The 23,111-nt window shown below is 47.5% G+C and overlaps 2 protein-coding genes across 5 annotated transcripts; both read right to left on the bottom strand.

The window, feature by feature from the left end:
- Positions 1-136: 136 nt before the first annotated feature.
- On the bottom strand, positions 137-7,911 carry LOC119848727 (nucleoplasmin-like). Of its 3 annotated transcripts, none has more exons than XM_043503050.1 (8): positions 7,784-7,911; positions 6,819-6,913; positions 6,361-6,467; positions 5,054-5,136; positions 4,346-4,465; positions 2,242-2,335; positions 1,497-1,579; positions 137-337 (listed from the first exon to the last, which is right to left on the bottom strand). In XM_043503050.1, the coding sequence occupies exons 3-8, from the start codon at positions 6,425-6,427 to the stop codon at positions 248-250; spliced, it is 537 nt and encodes a 178-aa protein (XP_043358985.1). In that variant the 5' UTR covers positions 6,428-6,467; positions 6,819-6,913; positions 7,784-7,911; the 3' UTR covers positions 137-247. The 3 variants fall into 3 exon arrangements, with proteins under 3 accessions (XP_043358985.1, XP_038240818.1, XP_038240819.1); XM_038384890.2 differs by lacking the exon at positions 7,784-7,911 and adding an exon at positions 7,031-7,443; XM_038384891.2 differs by lacking the exon at positions 7,784-7,911 and adding an exon at positions 7,285-7,443.
- Positions 7,912-9,882: 1,971 nt separating this feature from the next.
- On the bottom strand, positions 9,883-20,758 carry ADRB3 (adrenoceptor beta 3). 2 transcript variants are annotated; one of them, XR_006277122.1, is made up of 4 exons: positions 19,106-20,758; positions 15,561-15,627; positions 13,730-13,850; positions 9,883-10,046 (listed from the first exon to the last, which is right to left on the bottom strand). XR_006277122.1 is itself a non-coding variant. In XM_038384816.2 (3 exons), the coding sequence occupies exons 1-2, from the start codon at positions 20,416-20,418 to the stop codon at positions 15,594-15,596; spliced, it is 1,347 nt and encodes a 448-aa protein (XP_038240744.1). In that variant the 5' UTR covers positions 20,419-20,758; the 3' UTR covers positions 13,024-13,850; positions 15,561-15,593. The 2 variants fall into 2 exon arrangements, 1 of the variants encoding a protein (XP_038240744.1); XM_038384816.2 differs by lacking the exon at positions 9,883-10,046 and having other exon boundaries at positions 13,024-13,850.
- Between the last annotated feature and the right edge of the window lie 2,353 nt (positions 20,759-23,111).

The raw sequence follows: 23,111 nt of genomic DNA, 5'->3' as shown, positions 1-23,111 counted from the left end.
CTGCATCCTCCTCGCAGTCCCTACATCCTCCTCACTGAGTCATGGAAGGGGGCAGTCTCCTCGCTGCTGATTAAGGAAGGTCTAGGCAAAGGTTGCTGAGCGGTAGCACAGCTGGACACATTCCAGAACAGAGCCGTTTAGGGAACAAAGGAAGTTTAATAAGTGAAAGAAGAGGCCACTGGAGGTGAGGAGATGCAGCAGTTTTACTGCAGCAGAGATAAACCATCCCAGGGCGATACAGCCTGGCTTAGAGTCTGAAGTTTTCCAGGGGCAGAGTCCTGCTGGTACAATCCACACACACTGCAGGAGGGGGCTGGACAGCTTCATCAGACCTGTCCTGGGAGGAAAGCAGAGCATTAAGGCAGAACTCACTCTGCAGCAGGGCCATGGCACACAAGCCAGCTCAGAAGCAAGGCAGGTGAAGGACAATGATGCCTCCAGCTGCACGCCCTCCAAAATGGGAGAGCTAGAAGAGGACCATTGGATTAGGTGCCTGCCCAGACCAATGCAGGAGTTCCTCCTGTCATGCCACGCTTTTTAACCCTCCCTAAACCTTTAACACCTCCTCCTGAAATCTGCCCTGATTGAAGAGCCAGATTTTCAGAAGGAGCACAGCACCCAATGCACACCAGCTTTGCTGAGTCCTCTTGGAAAGGCAGCCACTTATTTTGAGGAATAAATGGGAGCTTTGGAAAAAAGTCAGGTATGACTCTTCTAACATTCCAACCAGCACCCAAAGGAAGCCTGCAGCTGGTAGGACAAAGTAGCTGGAGCGTTCCAAAACGGTGAGCCGTTCCAGTGGAGCGACTAGCAGCGGCCCATTGTTTACAGTGTACGAGGGCATAGGAAGGGGCACAACTAGGAGACAAGGAAATGAAACTAAAGGGAAATGCAGAGTGTTCCCCCCACCACGAGATGCCTCCTAAACCCAGTGCTGGAAGCCCAGTCATTTGGGATAGTTAAGAAGTGGACTGGACGCAGCATGAGAAGCTGTGTTGTAGGAATAATCCTGTATTAGATGGAACCTAGTTGGCCCTTCCCCAGTCCTAGATTTCCACAAATCACTGGCACATCCTGACCCATGGATCTATTGCTGCCATAGTAGAAAGGCATTAAAAACACTGGAGAGGGGCTTGACTGGACCATTACACCTGGAGCAAACATTTGAGAGACCTAACAGGAAAGAGACCAAAGAGGTTAGCATCTAAAAGCAATGTCGTTGCCCAACATTAGAAGCTGTTGCTGGAGCAGAGGTGTCATTTTCATTACCTGTCCATGGAATCAAAGATATTTACAGCTTCTCCTTAGTGTTGCATGAAAAAAGAAAAAAAAAGTGTTGATCAGAGTGTCTCAAATTGGAATGAGAACAAAAAGCAAGTTCTTGGAAAGAGGTTAAAACTACTTTGAAAAGCTGGGAGATTGTTAATTTTTTCCTCTTATTTACACCAAATACAAAACAAACCATACTGATGTCTGCTAGAATTAAATTTAGTTACTGTATCTTCTTCCACTACAGCCAAAGATGACAACTCCTCTGCTAGCCATCCTCCTCTGGCTTCGTATTCAGCATCATCTTCCACTGGAAAGAAGGGAGAATTGCAAGGTTACAGGCAACAAAAACCTCCACCACCAATGTCCATTGTTTCCTTAGGGTGCTGTGCATGATAGCAGCCAAATTACTTCAGGTCATTCACAAAAAGCAGGTGATTGTAGAGGATCCCCTATTTTGCACACAAGGAGACCTTAGGTTTGGTTGTAAATTTGCAGCTCAAGGAATACATTGTGTAAACACACACACACACACACACACACACACACACATACATCCGTAGGGAACCGCACCAAGAATTCTGTGCCAGGAAGATGGACGATGGAGGAAGAGGAAAAAGAAAAGCTACAGCCACCGAAAGAGGATAGCAGCGGAGGAGTGGGGAGAGCTGCAGACTTTTATGGATCGTTTCTCTTTTATAATACCTCCAGAGCACTTCATAAAGATAAACAGATCAAGTCTCAACACCTCTGCTAGGCCATTCTTCTCTCTGCGTCGCAGATTACGAAGCTCAGGGAGACACAATGACTTGCCCAAGACGACAGATCAAGTCAGTGTCAGACGTGAGAATAGATTCCACGCGGCCTGGCTCCCAGTGCTATGATTTGACCCCTCAAACACACATTCCCTCCATTTAAGCAGTGCTGGCACTTCAGTTCATTACAGACACCAGAAGGACTAGTTTTACTCACAGATCAGATGTTGTCCATTGAGATAGACTGGCCCAGTTCCAGACTTTAATTCAAAGGCAACAGGAGGGATAAATTCAAAGCCATCAAGACTGATCTGAAACAAAACAAAAAAAAAAAATCCAGAATCACTCAAATATTGAGAAGAAAATCTGGCTAGGGAACGACTCAGTGAACTTGAAGCAAAGCCAGCTGGTGGGGGCATTCCAGAGCAGATGGATTTTACATGGACCCCCCCGCTCACTACACATTCTTTAAGAAGCACCTGCTGATACTCAAGCCAAGCTCTGCCCTCAGTTACACCCACAACTGCACTGACATCAGTGGGGTTGCACAGGTGTAACCAAAGGCAAAGTTTGGAGGCAGACAACCCCCCCCCCGCCCCACACACACACAGCACACTAGGTGTGGATGGCATGCAGCTGATGCACTGATGTCACAGCCAAGTCACTGAAAATGCACAGCACAGAGACTATGCTTTCAGCACCCTGCAGATACTGCCAGGTGACTGGATCAGGTTCAGAGTTTGTTTTCCTGGCTGAGTTAGTAGATGTGTTAAATTTTGTCTTCATAAGAAGACAGATAAGTTACACTTATTTAACTCGCCACTGGTGGATACAGGGAGCAGAGCAGGAAGACGTGGGATTACAGGTCTGCTTTTTCTCCTGGCAGGGGGAGCTGCACTAGAAGGTGTTCTCTGAATTCCAGTGCATCTCTCAGCTAATCGTTAGCATAGGGACTCCAGTCCTTGGGTGGCAGCTTGTAGCAGGTGTGTATTCAGAGCGGTTCCTAAACAATCAAGTAACTTATTGCACAGAGATGTTTTAATTCCAAAGACATTATTACCTTTTACTGAACTCTGTGCTTAGCTCCAAGCATCTGCTTTATACTTGGGTCTCGTTAGACAGCAAAATATATATAGCTCCTTACTCCCATCATGAGCTGGGAAGATCTCTAGCAATTTACAAATACAACCCAGCCAGTCAACTACAATACATCCAATTTCAGTGGCTGACCAGAAAAGTGAAGTAGGACAGGGGACGGGAGATAGCCCCAAAGAAGAGCACAGTTACATTTTTTTTTTTTTTTGAAAGTTAGCCCAGTCCTTTGTTAAATCAGGAGCAGCGCTATCATTGAGTCCTTGAATAAAACGAAAACAGATATTTCTAGTCAAGATCAGATTGTGTCCTATTTACAGGAATGCACTTTTTAATTTTAAACTTTGATTTGTCTCTGGACTTCTCTCTTTCTACTCTCTGGGCAGTTTTAGATCCTAAGGCCAGAAGAAACTATTTGTGATCCTCTAGTCTGATCTCCTGCATAACAGACCATAGATTGTCTCTGCCATGCATGTTGGTCTCCACAATGGGAGAGGAGCATTCACAAATTAACCTGCACAGCAACTTTGTGGGACAAGTTTCAGAGTAGCAGCCGTGTTAGTCTGTATTCGCAAAAAGAAAAGGAGTACTTGTGGCATCTTAGAGACTAACAAATTTATTTGAGCATAAGCTTTCGTGAGCTACAGCTCACTTCATCGGATGCATTCAGTGGAAAATACAGTGGGGAGATTTATATACACAGAGAACAAGAAACAATGGGTTTTATCATACACACTGTAAGGAGAGTGATCACTTAAGATGAGCTATTACCAGCAGGAAAGTGGGGGGGGGGGAGGGGAAGGACGAGAAGTAACTTGTGTGTTGTACATGGGGAAAGCTTGCTCAGAGCCTGACTTTCAGAGGTGGCAGCTTCCATAGGATACTCAGTCCCAAATGTGGACTAAGTGACTTGACTCAGGCTACAGAGAATCACCATTAGAGCTGAGATGCACCTGGTTCCTAGCCTGAATGCTAACCACCATGCCCCACTGGCTCTCAGTCACAATAGCTGGGGTGTTCAACCTCAGACGAAATGTTAACAGGCCATAATGTGTACGGTGGAATGCTATGCCAGGCAAAGGAGAGAGAAACAATCCATTTGTTCATCCGAGAGGGCATGTGCATACACTGTAATTCCCCCAGATTAGTTGCTTGCTGGGCAGAGATTGTTCTGGGGCTTGCCGTGTCAATCTCTTGGCTTCATGCAGCAGGTTTCCCCCAGGAGTTACCATGGGTAGGACGGAGAGCCTCAGTGAAGCGATGGGCACTGGTCTGTTGTCACCGTAGGTGTTTTTTGATGCTACTGCCACCACATGCGGTTCATCCTTGGCTTCTGCACTGAGACAGATCTGCAGCAGCAGAACAAAACGGATCCTCATGAAGCTGGGTTTCTGTGGACTAGTCCCCATGCAGCAAGCCTGCCTCCCTGCCTGCTTCAGTGGGCCCTGAGCGGAGTCAGCACCATCCCCCCCAAAAGTCTGCACCAGTCTCCACATTCACTGAGCCAGTTCCCCTCCAACATGCCACAGCACAGGGCACACCCAGGCAGCATTTAAAGTTGTCATTTAAATGTTTGCTTGGGATTTTGGTGCTGATTAAAGATGCTAGATCAACAGTCCTGGGGCTGAAACCCTCTCTTCAGCCTGGGCAGGGGGAGCAAGTCTCCCCCAGGATTGCTCCCTCCCCAGGGTGCTTTCACCCTGACCTGAAGAGACCCAGGAAAGGAAAACATGGTCTGTGATCAGAGCATGGCACCTTTGCTGGGCTTGGGGTCAAGGCCATGAATGCTTAAGAGATGAGCAGAGCTCCCCACCCAACACCGCTCCTCTCAGACCGACCCTCAAGCCTCGTCTACATGGGAGAGTGGCACTAGTGTAACCCAAGGTGAGAATTTCAACCAATGTCAGAGGGGATCCCCGACAAGTTACGTGGCTTACAGTTTTCAGTAAGACCAGGTGTTCCAAGAAGTCATCATCTTCCTTCACCACACACCTCCTGGTGCTGGTGTTCAGTTCACAACCTATGGGGAAAAACACAGCCGGATTTGTGGGGGCATCACTGCCCCCAGACAAACCCTGCAAGATGCAAGAAGAAAAATTGCAGCTGCTAATGGAAATTCTAGCGCAAAGAAATCCTTCTAGTCCCAGAACACACACACGCCACAGGTCAGAGACAGACAGGCATTTCCCATGGGCAGAAACTTTAAGGCCAGAAGGAACAATTGTGATCATCTAGTCTGACCTCTCACAGAGCACAGACCAGAGAAATCCACCCAGGAATCCCTGCATCCACCCCAGTGGTTTGGCTGGACTCGAGCCTATCATAATACGGTTTGTTGTGTGGAGTGAGGTTCACCTCTAACTCTGCTCTGAAAGGTTATTGACTCTTTATGGGGCTGTACTCCCAATACCCCAACTTGCAAAATACAAGCTGGAGTATTGGAAATATTCTATAGCTCTTTGTAGTCCCCTCCCTAGCAGTTGCAATCCCAACAGATCTCCATACATAGATACGCCAGTCAAGAGCTTAATGAGGACACCATGTATCCAGTGCTTTGGTTTTCCTCATTTCATTCAGCCCAAGCCAAAGAAAACAAGCAGGATTTAAGAAGCTGGAATGAAATTAGCAGCACTGATCCTGGGAAGCTAAGTGCTCCAAATGCCAGAAGCACTGTACAGCTAAAGGCAGGGCTAAAACTGAAACCTCAGGAGGCCAGTAGAGTTCAAGGAGCAGCTAAGCACATACTTAGGCAGTAAGTCAACAAGAGCCACCAAGCCAATATTGCATACTGCTTGGAGACTTGAAGAAAAGAAATGCAGGGGGTGGGGAAAACTTATATTTTTAGCCTGACTGCACATACAATGCTCACACCTAATCACAGGGGCTGGTGTTCTCCTTCAGCACAGATGGGTAGTTTGCTCAGAGGCTAGCAGGGAAGGCACGTCCCACTCTGATCACAATGCGGCATGGTAGGGCCCAGGCCCCCCTTGGAAGAGGTAAGGGAGAAATGCAGTCTACGCCATTAGATGAAAATTATCCACTGCCCTTAGGGTGGGGAAAATTCACCCACATCCCTTTTATTATATCATCCTGTGGCAGTATTTCTGCAATCCCTTCACAAGGGGCCCCACTGGCTGCCCATCAACTCCTCCCCCATTTTGCTAGCAGATACCAGCCACACAAACAGCTCTGTGAACCCAGGGAATGTGTCATTTTGCTCACCCCTCAGCAGTTGGACCCTTACCCCACAAGACAGCAATGGGTTTCTCTTCTTCAGAACGTGGACTCAAGAGCAGGAGAGATGAACTCATTCTGCTCTAGAATGGACTCCACCTGGGCACCAAACAGATCCTACAGGAATGAACATGGCAGAGGGGGAAAAATGCATATTTTTGTTACCAAACCAAGAGTGGGAGCAAGAAGAAAAATAAGCAACTGAAGCTCTTCGAGTTTCCTGTATTGCACTGAAGTCACCGAGTCAGTGAGGAGCAGCAGAGATTTTTTTTTCATATTAGAATGTTTTTAAAGAGTAGTTTGCTTATGCGTCTGTAGTAAAGATTCAGCTTGAGATACTATTCTTGGCATTTTATATTTTTCTAATAATAAAATCCCTCCCTCTCCCCACTCCAATCACCTTGGTCAGGATGAACAAGTAGTTTGCTCTACCTGGGCTAGTAAAGTTTTCATGATGATTTTACAAACCTGAATTAAGCAGGGAGATCTGAAAAGTCAGGACACTGAAGAGAACAGCTCCTCCCTTTCACAGGCCAGACTGGTAATTGAGATCTTCAGGGGAACTAAAGACAACAGATTTAACAGAACAGGTTGGGTTCACTCTCTCAACATGGTCTCATTTGAATTGCCCAGAATCTACCAGTATTTCTGAAGCCTCTAGAATACAGCTCAGCACTTACACTGGACTTTACACCCTCCCAGCATGGCGCTAGCCGTACCTACTGAATCTAAGTTACTCTAACTGACCAGGGGGGAGCCCAGTTCAGGTGCTAGGAGTTCAACTACTAAAGGAAGAGACAATCTAGGACAATTTGAGAATATCAGACACAGATAACCACATGCATTTCATCCTCTGATATTAAGTCAGAATTAGGATGGAAAGCATTCTCTAAACCCTGAGTTTGTAAAAAGCTTGCTCCATGAATATGCTCACAATCAAAATTAGCTCCCTCCTAAGCTAAGGGGGGGGGGGGGGAAGAACTGGGTTGTCCTAGGCCAATTACAAATGAAGGGTAGATGAGATGGGGAGCTAGCTAAGTAGAAGAGCGACAGGAAATACACACTCCCTGTGAGCACACCTGTCTGTGGGTAAAATTAATCATATATCGCTCACCAGCATTCCTTGCTCTAGTGCAGCAGGGAGGGTCTTAGGGCTTGCACCTCTCACCATGTCTGGCATTGTTGCTTGCCTGAATCTTGCCTGCCCCCTGCGGCCCCCGTAAACCCACTGAAGTCAATGGAACTGCTCAGAGTATATAAAGTTAAGCATATGCATAAATGTTTGCAATGACACAGGGGCCTGACACAAAACCCACTGAAGTCAGTGGTAATCTTTCCACTGACTTCCTTGGGCTTGGGATCAGGTCTCAATAGTAGTAGCTTCTAAAACATCTAGAACGTCTCTATTATAATAAATAATAAACAGAACTGACACACATTGCAGGGTGATTGATTTCACCCATGTCTCTAAAGAGCTTTCTCAGTCTCCCCATACTGATGTCAGAAACTCACAGGCATTGGTTTGATCCTTAGGGGCTTGCTAAGAAGTTTTATTATTGCAGTTGTGGTAGGTTCAGATCCCCAGCTGGTGTCAATCAGCATCACTCCACTGGTTTCAGTGGAGTGACACCAGTTGAGGATTAGGCCCTTAGAGAGGTGGTGAGGTTTCTTACATTCTGAAGTTCATGATCAGGTTTTTGGGATAAATTATTAGCAGCTGTTTCTAAATGAGTCAATAAAGGTCATTCTGAATAACATCCCAGGAACTCTGCAGATCCACTGAATTGACTAAGGGGGAAAAGCAGGTGAATTTGAATGTTTGAACTTAAAACTAAAAATAAAATTGAACCTGTTGTTCCAATTCTTTGTATTTGTTGTTTGCCAATTTCACACTTGCAAAATATTAAAAATAAAATATGCCAAGAAAGAAACAAAGACAAAAACAAACAAACACCCCTCATTATCCACATTAAAATTCACAGCTCGGTCCAGCTGGTTCTCTATTAAATCTCCCATGTTTGGTGTGATGGTGTTCTTCCCTTGTGCCAGTAGGTGGTGCTGGGAATCTCTGCATTGCTTTCTGAAAAGGGGAGACATTGCTTTTTGAGCTGCCTGCACTAACTACAGAATCATAAAAATGAAGGGCTGGGACCTCAAGAGATTACTTAGTCCATCCTCCTGCATGGAGGCAGGACCAAGTATACCTAGCCCATCTGTGACAGGTGTCTGCCTCACCTGTTCTTAAAAACCTCCAATGATGGGGATTCCACAACCTCCCTCAGTAACTGATTCCAGCACTTCATTATCTTTGGAGTTAGCAAGTTTTTCCTAAACTCTAACCTGAATCTCCTTTGCTGCAGATTATGCCAATTGCTACTTGACCTACCCTTGGTGAACATGGAGACCCGATGAAATACAGCCCCATGGAAGCTACCAACAATGTCATGAATGACAAGCATTGTCCAGCTAATACCTTTAGAACACTTGCTAGAAGCAGCATGCTAAAAAACCTCCCTGCTGAACTGGCCCGTACTCAACTCTGCTTTGGATTTCTCTCCCCTTTTTTATTCATTGCTATGAACATTTGTATGGCAAGAGGATTTTTATTGCTAACAAGCTCATTGCTTTTCAGGGCAGGCTCACCCCACAGCAAATCCCACAGTAACTCCAAATTCTCCATGCTTTGATTATTGGAGACTGTAGGATTTTTGGCAAGGTTCGTTTTTAAGAGTCTCCTTTCATCTTGGCCCCAGCAGTAGGAGAGAGCTTATCACCCCACTTCCATGCACATTGGTCAAAGTTTCTTTTGCCTATTCAACATCTGCTCTGCAGGCTTCCCCCCGCCCCCATCTAACGTCTCAAATAATCTTTTGTTTGTGGCATTGCTTCCAGTTGCTGTGGAAATCGTTATAACTGCCTGTTCTCTCCTAGCTATCAGAAGTGTTTATTGTTCCTGGGCTGATCTGAGGTCCCAGGAGAAGGAAAACTCTGATGTCAAACCCAGAATGTCAGGCCTGGCCAGGCAGTTTGTTAAAGTTGTGCTGATCACACATGCTCTGTGGGTCTGTGCTACCAACCCTGGCTAACGAAGGCAAAGTAGGTATTAATCTGGGATCTCAAGCACAAGTTTAAGCACTTGTCAAAATCTTAAAGCCTGATGGGAAACGGTGGTCTCTGGCCTGGAAGTACATCCATGCACATAGCTCTGTTGATTTCACATGACCCCAAGAATGCTGCACTCTAGTGCAAAGCATGGAACTCTCTAGACTGCTTTACTACGGAGCCTCCTGGGGTTGCAACCACTGCTCATGGAAATTTCTCTGGGACAAAAGGGGCTGCCTGCCCTGAAGGGTGAATTCCATTGAATAACACTGAGTTCCTGGAGAAAGCCCCTCCTTCACTGCAAAATGGGGAGCTGGTTTCAAAGGTATAAATGAGTTAGGTGCCCAGTTCCCACTGAAAGCCAATGAGGGCTTGTCTACACTAGAAATGCTACAGCAGCACCACTGTCACGCATCAGTGTAGACACTACCTACTGGAAACCAGCCCTGAGAATTGGGTGTTGAACTGCCCTTTGTGCCTTGAAAAATCTCCCTTTTCCAGGGCTGGCACTTGTGTCCTCTTGCACTGGACCGCTGTGCTCACCATCTCTCTGCTTACCTGTTGAATCCCATATCTGGTAACGGTGAAGCCACCCTAGGAGACAGAAATAGGGCTACTTCAGTGGAATCTAACCATTGGAGCCACATTGTTCCCAAAGCGTAGACTGCTCCAAAGCCAGCTCTGAGAAGAACCGCAGACGGTTCTTTCTGTACAAAAGAAACACCTCAATACTCACAGGGTTTTAGATGTATATATATTTATTTACAAGTGACTGTTGGGAACTTTTGAAGGCTTATTTCACATGGGGGAAAAATGACAATCACCATCACATTTACAACAAAAAACATCCCGGAGAAAGATATAACAAGCTAGCAGGGTATATGCACACCCCCATAAATACAAGGGCACATTTGTACATAATGCTATTTACATTGGATAATGTGTACAGTGTTTATGTAGCTCTCATGCAGCCTGGACTCCAAGGGTTTGATTCTCATTTACACTAAGACCACTTTTCACCACTCCAGCAGTGTAAAGGAGCCTTCAAGTGAGAAGAAATTAGCCACTCTCAGGCTCCTTTCCATGATTACAGTGTTGTAGCATGGCCAGAGTGAGACTCAGACCCCAAATGCATACCCTGCTACTGCTTCAAGGAACTACAGACCTTTCAGCGCCGTGATTTTGGCATGTACAGTAGAACCTCAGAGTTACGAACACCTCGGGAATGGAGGTTATGGTTGTTCTTTCAAAAGTTTATAACTGAACATTGATTTCATACAGCTTTGAAACTTTACTATGCAGAAGAAAAATGCTGCTTTCCCTTTATTTCTTTAGTAGTTTACGTTTAACACAGCACTGTACTGTACTGTATTTGCTTTTTTTGTCTCTGCTGCTCCCTGATTTGTGTCCTATCCATTCCAAACGGTGTGTGTGGTTGGCCAGTCAGTTCCTAACTCTGAGATTCTACTGGATTTACATCCAGGTGCACAGCTGGTATCTGTACAGCTATTCACGGAGACCTGCCATCACAGTTTGGGGCTTGGGCCTGAAGATAGAGCTAGGGTGCAGCTTTTCTGCCTCAGTGCCTGCACCTATTGGCCTCCATGGGAGCTGGAATAGGCCCCGGTGCCCTGATTTTCAAAGGTGCTGAGTATCTGCAGTTCCCACTCAACTGGCTGGGAGTTGTGGGCGCTCAAAGCCTCTAAAGAAAGGCCCTTAGGCCCAGCTCCACAAAGGTATTTAGGCTCCTAACTCCCATTGGTTTCAGTAGAAGTTAGGTGACTAAATCCCTTTGGGGATCTGAGCCTTAGAGATTGCAGGACCCATCTCAGAAACCAAGAGTAATATGAGGAGCCCTATTGGCCCAATCCTACAAGGTGCTCTCTCCTGGGTGCTCCATGCCTTGCTGGGTCCAGCCCCAGGTGCACAGAACATAATGTAGTTACCACTTTATTGTGGGGTTGTTTCAGAGGCCCAGAGATTAGCTGGACTGTTGTTCCCTGTCCAAGTTTATCTCCATTGCTGAGTGTGTACTAGCAAGAATAATACCTTTCATTCTGGAGAATCCTAAAATGTTTTGCTAACCATATACACACAACACAGCTAAAGTGCAGCTGCCTCTGGGGTGGAGGGCTATAGCCAACAGGTACATATCACACTGCACAGGTGGAGGAGGTGGGGGAGTCTGGCCAACCTCTGACTCTCACAAAAAGTGCCAAGGGAAGTTTTATGCCCAGGCAGAGCAAAGAGAATCTTGTCTTGTAAGGGTTCATCTAAAAAGACCTCCATGGAATTCTATGTATCCCCTTTGGCAGGCGAAGGGCTTGACCTCCCTTGCAAGATTCACACATTCTGGGAAGTTTGGGCATTTCGAACCTGACGCTAACACCAGGCTGCTTTCCCCTCCAGCACTGGCTGTAGCAAAGTGTTGGTGTTTTTTAATCATCTACAGCCAATCCAATTTACTAATTGCTTTCCTTTGTGACATAAGAATATTGTTTAAAATATTTGAATTCACATTTGTGTCCGCATCCTTCCTGTGCTCACAGCATCCCCACGCATTCAGAACTCATTTTCTCCTGACGCTAAGGGATAGATGCTATATTTAGGTGCCCAACTCCCATTGAAATTAATGGGAGTTAGGCTCCTAAATATCTTTGAGGTGCTGGGGTTAAATATTCAATGACTTCCTGCATACCCTCCTCTAGTTTCTCTTGTTTGCATTACTATTTGCTAAACGTATTACTGCAGGCTCACTCTGTAGCATTCAGGCCTTTAAAGGTCTGTCTACACTGCAATTAAAAACTCCCGGCTGGCCTGTGCCAGCTGACTTGGGTTAAGGGGCTGTTTAATTGTGGTTTCAGAGTAGCAGCCATGTTAGTCTGTATTCACAAAAAGAAAAGGAGTACTTGTGGCACCTTAGAGACTAACAAATTTATTTGAGCATAAGCTTTCGTGAGCTACAGCTCACTTCATCGGATGCATACGAAAGCTTACGCTCAAATAAATTTGTTAGTCTCTAAGGTGCCACAAGTACTCCTTTTCTTTAATTGTGGTGTAGACATTCGGGCTCAGGTTGCAGCCTTAGCTCAGGAACCTCCCACCTTGCAGGGTCCTAGAACCTGGGCTCTGGTCTGAGCCTGAACTTCTACACAGCAATTAAACAGCCCTTAGCCCAAGTCCCGTGAGCCGGGTCAGCTGGCCTGGGTCAGCGGTGGGTTTGTAATTGCAGTGTAGACAGACCCTATGTGTTTCCCCAGCCCCAGCTCTGATTCTGCCCAAATTGGCAGCGATTCGGAGATTGAAATTGGAGAGAAGATTATGGAAAGGTCTCTTGTTTGTGACAGGCCTTTCTTCCCTTCCGCTTGGGCCCTGCAGTAGATTCAGCTATGTTCTGTGCACGCATCTTCAGCAACATTTGCATTAGAAAAGAAAAATAAAAGTTTCATCAATCACATGGTTCAATCACATTTGATGCACAAAGTTAATGGGTCTAGGCAAATAAATGTTCACACAGTCCATTACCTCAGCATCCTGGGCCTGATTCTGCCCTGCCTTACACCTTGTGTAGTCATTTACACCTGTGTATTCTTCTTTGGTAGCATTTTACATCCACTGTACATAGTTGTAAATGACAGCACAAAGCACAGGGGAGAATCAGGCCCAGTGTATCAAAACCCCAGCACTTTCAGTGCCACGTTCGATGTGAATCCATGTCTGGCTACCAAAGTCAAACTCCAGCTGCATTCTGAAGTACTGCTTCTGAGGTAGTAGTTTCTGTTGCAGTCTATACAGGAAACATCTTCATGCCTTCTTCCCTTGTAGCATCTTTGGAGATTACACACACTGTTCACATTTAGGTTGGTCAGTTCTTCATCTAACCAGTGTCCTGAGCAGTACTGGAATTCAGCTGCCTAGCCCTGGAGAGGGAGGTCTCTTATACTGAGTCCAACTTCACATCACAAGAGGCACTGGGGCTGTTTCTAGACCTGACTCTAGCCAGCCCTCACAAGAGATATTGAAATCATAGTAAGCTATCTAGGCTTAGCCCTCTGGGACCCTGATATAATTCCAGCACTTGTCAAGGGCTCTTACTGAAAAAAACTAATGACAGAAAAAGGACACCTCATTCCTACACATTTGCCTTGTATACAGGAAAAATTGTTTTAAGAGCTGCCTCCCCTATGTAACACTTTTCTTTAAGGTACGGTTTCCTCTATGCTATGTCCAAGTCTGGAGAAACAGGCAGGAAATGAAGGTATGTGCGTTCAAAATACCTGAGTCAACATCAAAAGTTCAAAGACTATGGCTCTACATGTCTGATTCCTTTTTTACAGGTGGATAGTAGCTGGCACACAAACCAAGAGCAACAACCCAGTTGAGGGCTTTGACACATTCCTGGAAGAAAGGAAAATAGTGAATGAATTCTGAACAAAAATGATCTATAATCAAAACCGCTCTCAAGATGTCAGCATCCTAGGCCCTGACATAACAAAGCTCTTAAACACATGCTTAACTTTAAGCCCATGCTTAAGTCCCATTGAAGTTCAAATAAATGCATCATGGGGAAGCAAAAGCATGTGCAATATAATAACGCAAGCGTGTTCGTAATAGGTAGAGTAACATAGCAATCACTGGGACTGCTCACAAGCTTAAAGTTAAGCATGCGCTTAAGTGCTTCGTTGGATCAGGATCCATACCATAGACAGGAGCATGCAGAGCTGTACTGACACAATGGGAACCTGCACTTCCAGTGAGCCCAGGTGGCTTGTAGCTGCTGCTAAGATGGGATGGGCAAACCACAAATGGCTTGGCACCTTGGTTTCTGCACTTCTATTCTGGGAATGTCATGGGAGCAGGTTTTTCCCAAAAGCTTCCTGGTACTTCCCAACCTCAGATGGGCCAAGATACCTTTCCATATTCTGGTGACATTTCACTATCTCTGCTCTCAGGCCAGACACACGCCAGGAGACACAGTGGGCAGCACAAACCAATCTACCAAAAAAGGGAAGAAAATATCTTCAAGTCTCAGAAAAGTTTCTCCTCCTGGTCACTTTTGGGGCAAAGGTTTGGGGTGGTTTTCCTGAGAGCTAAGGGAATCAATAATGATCAAATAAGTACCCCTCTGTACCTTTAACTATTAGTGTAACTTTTGGACTGAATGATCTTAAAGGTTCTGAAATGTTTGGATCTGATGCTTTTTCCTAGTTTCCAGCCAGGAATACAAGCAGAGGTCCCAGCACTCTCCTGGGGAATTCTGTTCTGAAGCCCCATTTTACACACTCAAGCAGTTTGGAGAAAGAAGCATCGTAATTTTTTGACATTATCCAAACCCAAACTGTGAACTCCAGACATTCCCCCATCCCCGGTGCTCGTTTTATCCAAACTGATTTACAGAAACAAACACTTCTACAGTGCCTCCCATCCCAATGGGTGCCAAAGCATTTTGGCCCAGAACCTCAAAGGTATTAAGGCTCCTAACTTCCACAGATTTCAGTGAAGTTAAGAAGACAAATACCTTTGAGGATCTAGGCCTTTGCCCCTCCTTTCTTATTTTCCTCTCTTATCATAGAATATCAGGGTTGGAAGGGACCTCAGGAGATCATCTAGTCTAACCCCCTGCTCAAAGCAGGACCAATCCCCAATTTTTGCCCCAAATGGCCCCCTCAAGGATTGAACTCAGAACCCTGGGTTTAGCAGGCCAATGCTCAAACCACTAAGCTATCCCTCGCTCCTTATCTTTATGTATAAGCATTATTAGAGAATGGTGTGATAATTCCACATGAAAGTGTAAAGCAGTGACCGTGGATTAGAATGATGCCTCACTAGGATAAACAACTTCAAAAGGAAATTCAGGGCTGTGGCTTCCTTGTCTAAATCATGTTTAAAGATGCAAAATTCCATTCACAAAGCTTAAATTGGTGACTGGATTTTCAGAGGAGCTCAGCACATTGGGTGTATGTCAGATTCTGAGCTCTACTGAAAACCTGATGCTGAGTGCGGGTGCTGAGCACCTGGAAATCTGGCTCTGAGCTCTTTGGAAAATTTGACACTGTTAGTAGCTGGAATATCACAAAATTTTCCAGGTGATTAAAAATCTATACTTACATTCTTCTCTTTTTCCTTCCCTTTCAAGCACACTCAAGGACCTGCTTTTACTTCATTGCAGGTAAATCTTTACAAAAAAAAAAAGACAATGAATTAATAATTGGGATCTTTTACAGCTAATTTCTATTATTTACTTGCACATGTTTATAATGGCCACATTAAGGGAATAGTCAGACAAACAAGTATGATGCATGGTGTCACTTACTTAAAGATGCAAAAGAACCTGAGTGGAATCCTGAAGTTAGTGGGAGTTTAGCCACTGATTTTAATGGGACCAAGATTTCACCCCGTCTTGAAGACCCTGAGAAATTGTGTCTGGTATGATGTGTTCTTCAGAGTAACTCTGCTTCATTTGGGCCGATTTGTGCTCCAAAACAGACACACCATATCTTCAAACTAACAAGCATTCAGATTCCTCTCACCTATTAAATCTATCACAGCTACAGTCTCTCTGCTCTACTCACATGTACCACGCATGAAACTGACTGCTTCTATGAGAAATTAATCAGGGAGTATGTAATGGATTAATCCCTCCTTAAAACCCACTTCTTCTGGGAGGACTCTACGTTATGGCTTCACTCATCTCTTCACTCACAGTTTTCAGAGTAGCAGTCGTGTTAGTCTGTATTCGCAAAAAAGAAAAGGAATACTTTTAGCACCTTAGAGACTAACAAATTTATTTGAGCATAAGCTTTCGTGAGCTACATGAAGTGAGCTGTAGCTCACGAAAGCTTATGCTCAAATAAATTTGTTAGTCTCTAAAGTGCCACAAGTACTCCTTTTCTTTTTTTCACTCACAGTGTCTCTATGCCTTCGTGCCTTTGAAATGCTGCCCCTTGTACTTCAGTTGTCTGATTCACACTGCAAAGTCTTTCAGCAGGTGCCTTGTATTTCTCAGGTGTTTCCCAAAGCACTGTTCTCTGGTGGTGCAGTGCCAACACAAGACAGAATCCTGAAGCCCTCAATCAGTCCCTACACAGGGAGATCTCCGACTGCAGTTCTCCTTCACTAAGGACTAAATAGCGTAATCAACATTTCCTGAATTTTAAGTCAGGCAAAACACGTCATTGAAAGTTCTGTTGCTGATCAACAACCCTCTTCCCCCCCCCATTTTTTTTTTCAATTAAAAAATTCATTGACAAGTGTTGTGTGCGGAGCAGGTTGACTGTCTATAGAGCTGCTTGAAAACATTTGACAATTGAAACTTTTTGATGAAATTTCAAAATGTTGCAAACCCAGTAAAAGTTTCCCAGAAAATCCCATGGAAGCATTTTTAACCAGTTCTAGGTCTCAGTCAGGACTTCGTGGTTTGTCCTGGAAATAAATAGTAGTGTTAATAATAAAAAATAATAAAAGTAATTATTAATTGTCAACAATCTCTATGCGCTTATGTTTTCAAAGTGCCTGTGGTTTTTTAGAAACCTGATCAGTAATGGATAGCCAACCTGTGAATAGAGTTTAAATACTGTGGTGATGGGGTTATGTTAGTAGATAGAAATAGATAGGTAGATTTTGATTTCTCTATATAGTCCTTACTGACTCCAGTCGGCTGTAATGGGAGCTCTCTATGTTTATGGACTGACTGAGGTCTTCAGGATTCAGGCTTAGGTTGGCAGTGCACCCCCAGAAAACATGGTGCTTTGGAAAACATGTGAGAAACAACCATCACACCAGAGTGAAACTAAAAGCTTATTCCAGCAACAGCTCCAGAACTGAGCAAAGATACAATCGAAGTTCCTGTTCTCTGCAAGATGTGACTGGATGTTATTTATGTATAAAAGTAACCAAACTCCAATTTCTTCTGTTCTTTATGAAGGAAAATTCTGATTTTTATGTGTTTACACAACTAACTTCACTTTGAGTAAAGCTTGCTGGAAAACACACCAAAAATCACATTTTTCTGCTTATCACTGACATTTTATTTACCTGATAAATCTCCCAAAAGCTCTAATTTTAAGATAGGATGGGGGCATTTGAAATCTCAAAACAATTAGGCTACATTAGATTATATTAGATTGAAAAAGAATGACTAAGCAAATCAAACTGGAAGCAGGGAAATATAGATAAAATGCTGGGTTTTTAAAGAGAGGTACTTTTGAAAAGCCCACTAGGTATCATTTGCCTTTAAAACCTTTACGAATCTGGCCTTTATTCCCTTTCAGATACTAGCCAATGTCAGGGATTTCCCATACCAAATTAAATTTGGAAGTGACTAACTGGACTTAGCTGTGGTTTTCCCCAGGTGTCTCTTTCCAAAGAGCCAGGTCACTATAACTGCACCAATTGCTGGCCCAGGCATCTCTGCCAGCTCATCTGTTGCTGGCAGAAAACACCCTTTTCCCACCGATGGATAAATAATCTCCTGGACAGCCTGCAGTTTGCATTTTCTGAGCAGACACTTGGATTAGCTAGGGAAAGGCATCCCCACTGTGAAATGGAAATCTTAGCCTGCTTTAAATGCCATCATGTGCCAGCAATGCCCCTCTGCCATGTACATTGGTCAAACTGGACAGTCTCTACACAAAAGAATAAATGGACACAAATCAGACGTCAAGAATTATAACATTCAAAAACCAGTTGGAGAACACTTCAATCTCTTTGATCACTCGATTACAAACCTAAAAGTTGCAATTCTTCAACAAAAAAACTTCAAAAACAGACTCCAATGAGAGACTGCTGAATTGGAATTAATTTGCAAACTGAATACAATTAATTTAGGCTTGAATAGAGACTGGGAGTGGATGGGTCATTACACAAAGTTTCCCCCATGTTTCCCCATGTTTATTCCCCCCCTCCACCCTCCACTGTTCCTCAGACGTTCTTGTCAACTGCTGGAAATGGCCCACCTTGATTACAAAAGGTCCCCCCTCTCCCCCCAATAGCTCACCTTAAGTGATCACTCTCTTGTTACAGGTGTGTATGGTAACACCCATTGTTTCATGTTCTCTGTGTATATAAATCTCCCCACTGTATTTTCCACTGAATGCATCCGATGAAGTGAGCTGTAGCTCACGAAAGCTTATTCTCAGATAAATTTGTTAGTCTCTAAGGTGCCACAAATACTCCTTTTCTTTTTGAGAATACAGACTAGCAGGGCTGCTACTGTGAAACCTTAAATCAGCCAGTAACACTGCACTGGTCTGGAAGGGTGGGGGAGCCTCTGTAACCACAGCTTTGCAGCTGGAGTGACTGCTTACACCAGGGGCAGGCAACAGGTGGACGACAGGCCAAATCTGGACCCACCAGATGCTGTTGAACAGGCCGAAAACTTTTTATTTACCTATCAACATTGGGATTTATTTTTATTTTCTCTGGAGTCTGGACCTTGACTATACCTGGACCAAGAAATTTGGACGGTAACAAAAAATCACTGACTACTCCTGGCTTAAACTCTTCCAGGAGTGGAGCCAGTTCTGGATGAACGCCACCCTTCTGCCCTTCTCCAAGTGTCAGCTCCCAGTACTTTGCACTGACCTCCTGCGAACCCAGGGGCTCGCCCTGGCCCAGCTCTAACCCCTCCCCACCTTGCAGGCTCTGATACCTACTCTTCCAGCTGCGGACAGAGCGTGGTCTGGGTGCCCTGCAGCTGGGCCTCCCTAAGGGGGCGCTGGGCACGGCCATGCCCATTGCTTTGGCGGTACGAGAGGTTGGTCTCCTCAGTCCTGCTACTGGAGCGGCTGCTGCTGCTGCTGCTGCTGCTGGTCCCCCCATCCTCCTCCTCCGGCTGCCCGGGCTGCTGCCCCTGCGCCACCGGCTTGCTGTCCGCCGGGGCGGCCCCCTGGGTCGCGAAGGCGCAGGGGCACCGGCGGAGGTCCCTGGAGACGGCGTGCAGCCGGCGGTCCGCGCTCCGGGGGCAGCAGAGCAGCCTCTTGAAGGCGCTCCTGAAGTCGGGGCTGCGGCAGTAGATGATGGGGTTGAAGGCGGAGTTGACGTAGCCCAGCCAGTTGAGGAAGAGGAAGACCTGGCCGGGGATGAGGGACCTGTAGAAGACCTTGACGATGTTGGCCACGAAGAAGGGCAGCCAGCAGAGGGTGAAGGTGCCCATGATGATGCCCAGGGTCTTGAGCGCCTTGTGCTCCCTCATGGCCAGGAGGCGGGAGGGTCTCCTCCGGCGGGGGCCCTTGGCGCCGGGGCTGGGGGCCCCCGGGAGGAAGCGGTCCTTGTCCCGCTGGATGAGGCGGATCTGCCGGCTGGCCACGGCGAAGACCCGCGCGTAGACGAAGAGCATGACGAGCAGCGGCACGTAGAAGGAGATGATGGAGGAGAGGATGGCGTAGGGCATGTTGGTGACGAAGTCGCAGCAGCGCGGGTTCTGGTAGCAGCGCAGCGCGTCCTCGTCCGCCCCGTCCCGCCACCAGTGGTTCATGATGGGCAGGAAGGAGACGAAGGCGGAGATGGCCCAGACCAGGCACACCACGGCCCGCGCCCGGCCCTTGGTCACCAGCGCCTCGTACTGCAGCGGCGAGGTGATGGCCAGGTACCGGTCCACGGCGATGGCGCACAGGGTCTCGATGCTGGCCGTGACGCACAGCACGTCCAGCGAGGTCCACAGCTCGCACACCGTGGTGCCGTAGGGCCAGTGGCCGCTCAGCACAATGGTGGCCCCCGGCGGCACCACCAGCAGGCCCATGATCAGATCGGCGCAGGCCAGCGAGGTGACGAACACGTTGGTCATGGTCTGCAGGCGCGGCGTCTTGGCGATGGCCAGGATCACCAGCAGGTTGCCGGCCGCGATCACCAGCACCGTGAGGCTCAGGGCCGCCCCGACGGCCCACTGCGGGCTCAGGCTGGCGGCCCCCGTGCAGTTGGTGGCGGCGTCCCCCGAGGAGGTGGCGTTGCCCTGGGGCCAAGGAGCCATCTCGGCGCGGGAGCTCCGTGCGCCCCTCTCCGTGCGCCCCTGTCTCCGCGCCTTGCGCGCTCCGCGGGGCGCCAGCCTTTATGGGCAAACTCCCCACAGCGCTCGGAGTTTCGGCTCCATACAGGGCGTGTGAGCGGCTCCTTGAGCCTGTGCCATCTCCCCGGGAGCACTGGAAAGGCTGCCGCAGGGGATGGGCTCCCCCCTACACACACCCCGGTGGCACTGCTCAGAGGAGGAGTCCTTAAAGGCACAGGACGCAGCTGGGCTGCCCCACTCCTAGGATCGCTGAAAGAAAGAAAAGCAGCCAGGAACACGCCCATTTGCATCTCTCTTTCCGGGTCTGCTCCCTTCCCTCCTTTCTCGGCCGCCCCCGCGGCGATTTTAAATACTTGGAATCCAACATTTTCCCCTACCCCTCCCCTGCACCTTCTCCTGGGGCTGAGAATTTAACTCTCCTGCGTCCCTTCATCTCTCCACAGCCCCGTGCTGTTTGCCCATTGCAGCGAGGGCACTTTCAGGCAGGAGAAGAACCCACGTCCCAGCGCAAGAGCAGGCTCCCCTCTCGGGCACTTTGCGCCTGGCGGATCTGCTCACCCGCGCGACAGCTGCAAAACAGCAAACTCCCTCTTCCTGGGGGGTTACCCCTGAAGCTAAAGCCCATCACATAAACTATAGCCGTCTGCCGGGCAAACACACAGATGCACACACGCCCCCCCCCCCCCACTAACGCTCCCCCTTGTCCGCCCAATTAGCACATGTAGAGAAGAGGGAACAACCCAAGGATGCCAGGCACAGACACTGGGACGGTGGTGACACGTTTGCCTCGAGCAAGAACGACACTTTTCTGCATTTGGCTCGAGGCCTTTATTCCCCTCTAATCCGCGGAAAGTATCAATTTCCTTCCGCGCTCCATCGAACACAAACCGGTTGTGTGCCAAGGCGAAAAGGTGGGAGTCAGGGATACCAGAATGCTCCCCGGGGAGCGACACTTCTCTCATTGCATAGGAAGAGAGCTTGTCTTTCTTTCTCCCGTCTCCCCTGCAGGCAGGGAGCTACTCTCACACATAGCCTTGTGGGCACAGAGATGGCATCGCGCCCCATCTCTCGTCCCACTTTACAAGGCGTTTGGACACGGACACGGTCTCCTGTACTCACTGCCAGCTCCACTGACGGGCACACGGACCCATTAGTCTCTTTTCTCTGCCGACTTGGCCGAGCGCTAAAACTTCGCGGGGAAGGTCTGAGACAGGGAATGATAGCAGAGTTCAGGACAAAACTACACCTGTTACTCACGTCCGAGGCGCTGCGGGCGAGCGAGTTGTTCCTCCGGGGTGTGTAAAGAGAAGGGGGCAGAGGCCGGCTGGGAGCGGGGGCCGTTTGCTTCTCTGCTGGGGGCGGGGGGCTTTTCACTCGGCAGAAATTAAACTATTCCACAAGTTGCGCTGAGATGTATTCCCAGCCCACAGGCCACATTATAAAGGGGGGACCCTGGCTGGTAGAGACGCGTCTGCATTTATATTTTATCCTTACAGGACACACAACGCTCCTTCATTCCCATGACGGGCAACAGCGGCTCTTACGCTGCTCAGCCCCGGGAAATGTCCTGTCCCGGGCTCTTCCCTGCACAGGGACTGGCCCTGGGTGAGGAGGCCACCGCCCCCGGGAATGTGTCCATGTGTTCCCGCGGCAGGCCTGCTCCCATGCAGGGTCAGGACCTCTGTGCCTCTGGCAGTCAGGGATGCAGGCCAGGACGGGTCCTGAGTCAAGGACGGCAGGACTGGACCCTTGTCTTCCCCACAGTGCACTCTGGCTCTCATGTAAAACCCAACCAAGTCAATGTGGGAGGGGCTTTCCATTGAGTCCAATGTGCTTTGGATCAGGAGCATCCTGCATCCCTCCCCTCCATAGTGTACCCAAGGACAGCACCTGCTGCTGGAGACAGTACCAAAGTTATGTGGGTGCTTTGGGGCTTCCCTCCCCCTTCTCCACAGTCCCTTTCCAGGCTCCACCCTACCCTGGCCTGCTAACCCAGGATCTCCCATCTCAGCACAGGGCCATACTGGCCCAGATGTATGAGAGAGCTCACCTTGTGGTGCTGGGAATCATCCCGCTACCCACATAGTCTGTGCACAGTAACTATGATGGGACAGGATATGGATATCATAGGCTGTACCCCCAAACCTCCATTGCAACCAGGGCAAGAACTGGCTACTTGGCACCTCCAGCTACTCAATGAAACAGAAGCACAAAAACAGGAAAGACCCAAAAATAAGAAGCAAGAAACATCTGAGGACCACTAGCCCCTGGGTTCTTCTCCCAGCAAGGTGCATTCTACCCAGCCTTCGGAGGCTGGTTTTGGGGTGTAGTTTGGAGAATTAAATGTTGTCAGATCCCCAGCTGGGGTAAATTGGTGTAGTTCTATAATTTATATTAGCTGAGGATCTGGTCCCTGGCCTCAGAATTTCTCTCAGTTTAGTTGTTTCTGATACCAGACACTCCAGGGTGTAGTCCCTGTGCGGGCACTCTGGGCTATATCCATGGCCATTGTACTTTGATGGAGCACCCCTGGCTTGGAGACTTACACCAGCAGGGGATCTGGACAGTTTTCTCTCACCAAATGTCAGACTTCTCTGACAAGACCTGTGCTGAAGGGTGCTGCATCTCAGCACCATTATCAGGTGCAGATGACTTAC

The sequence above is a fragment of the Dermochelys coriacea genome, chromosome 26 (assembly GCF_009764565.3).
Source record: "Dermochelys coriacea isolate rDerCor1 chromosome 26, rDerCor1.pri.v4, whole genome shotgun sequence".
NCBI lineage: Eukaryota > Metazoa > Chordata > Testudines > Dermochelyidae > Dermochelys > Dermochelys coriacea.
Note: the sequence above shows the minus strand (reverse complement) of the source record. Positions and strands in the feature narration are given on the sequence as shown.

Bases quoted from the DNA above. Each gene is read 5' to 3' on its own strand.
- LOC119848727 (XM_043503050.1), bottom strand. From the start codon at position 6,427: ATGAGTTCATCTCTCCTGCTCTTGAGTCCACGTTCTGAAGAAGAGAAA. The intron at 2,336-4,345 runs GTAACTCCTGGG...GTTTTGTTTCAG, and splicing joins GGCTCTCCGTCCTACCCATG to ATCAGTCTTGATGGCTTTGA. The intron at 1,580-2,241 runs GTGAGTAAAACT...CCTTCTTTCCAG, and splicing joins CAATGGACAACATCTGATCT to TGGAAGATGATGCTGAATAC.
- ADRB3 (XM_038384816.2), bottom strand. From the start codon at position 20,418: ATGGCTCCTTGGCCCCAGGGCAACGCCACCTCCTCGGGGGACGCCGCC. The intron at 15,628-19,105 runs GTAGGTATCAGA...TTTTTTGTAAAG, and splicing joins CTCTGTCCGCAGCTGGAAGA to ATTTACCTGCAATGAAGTAA.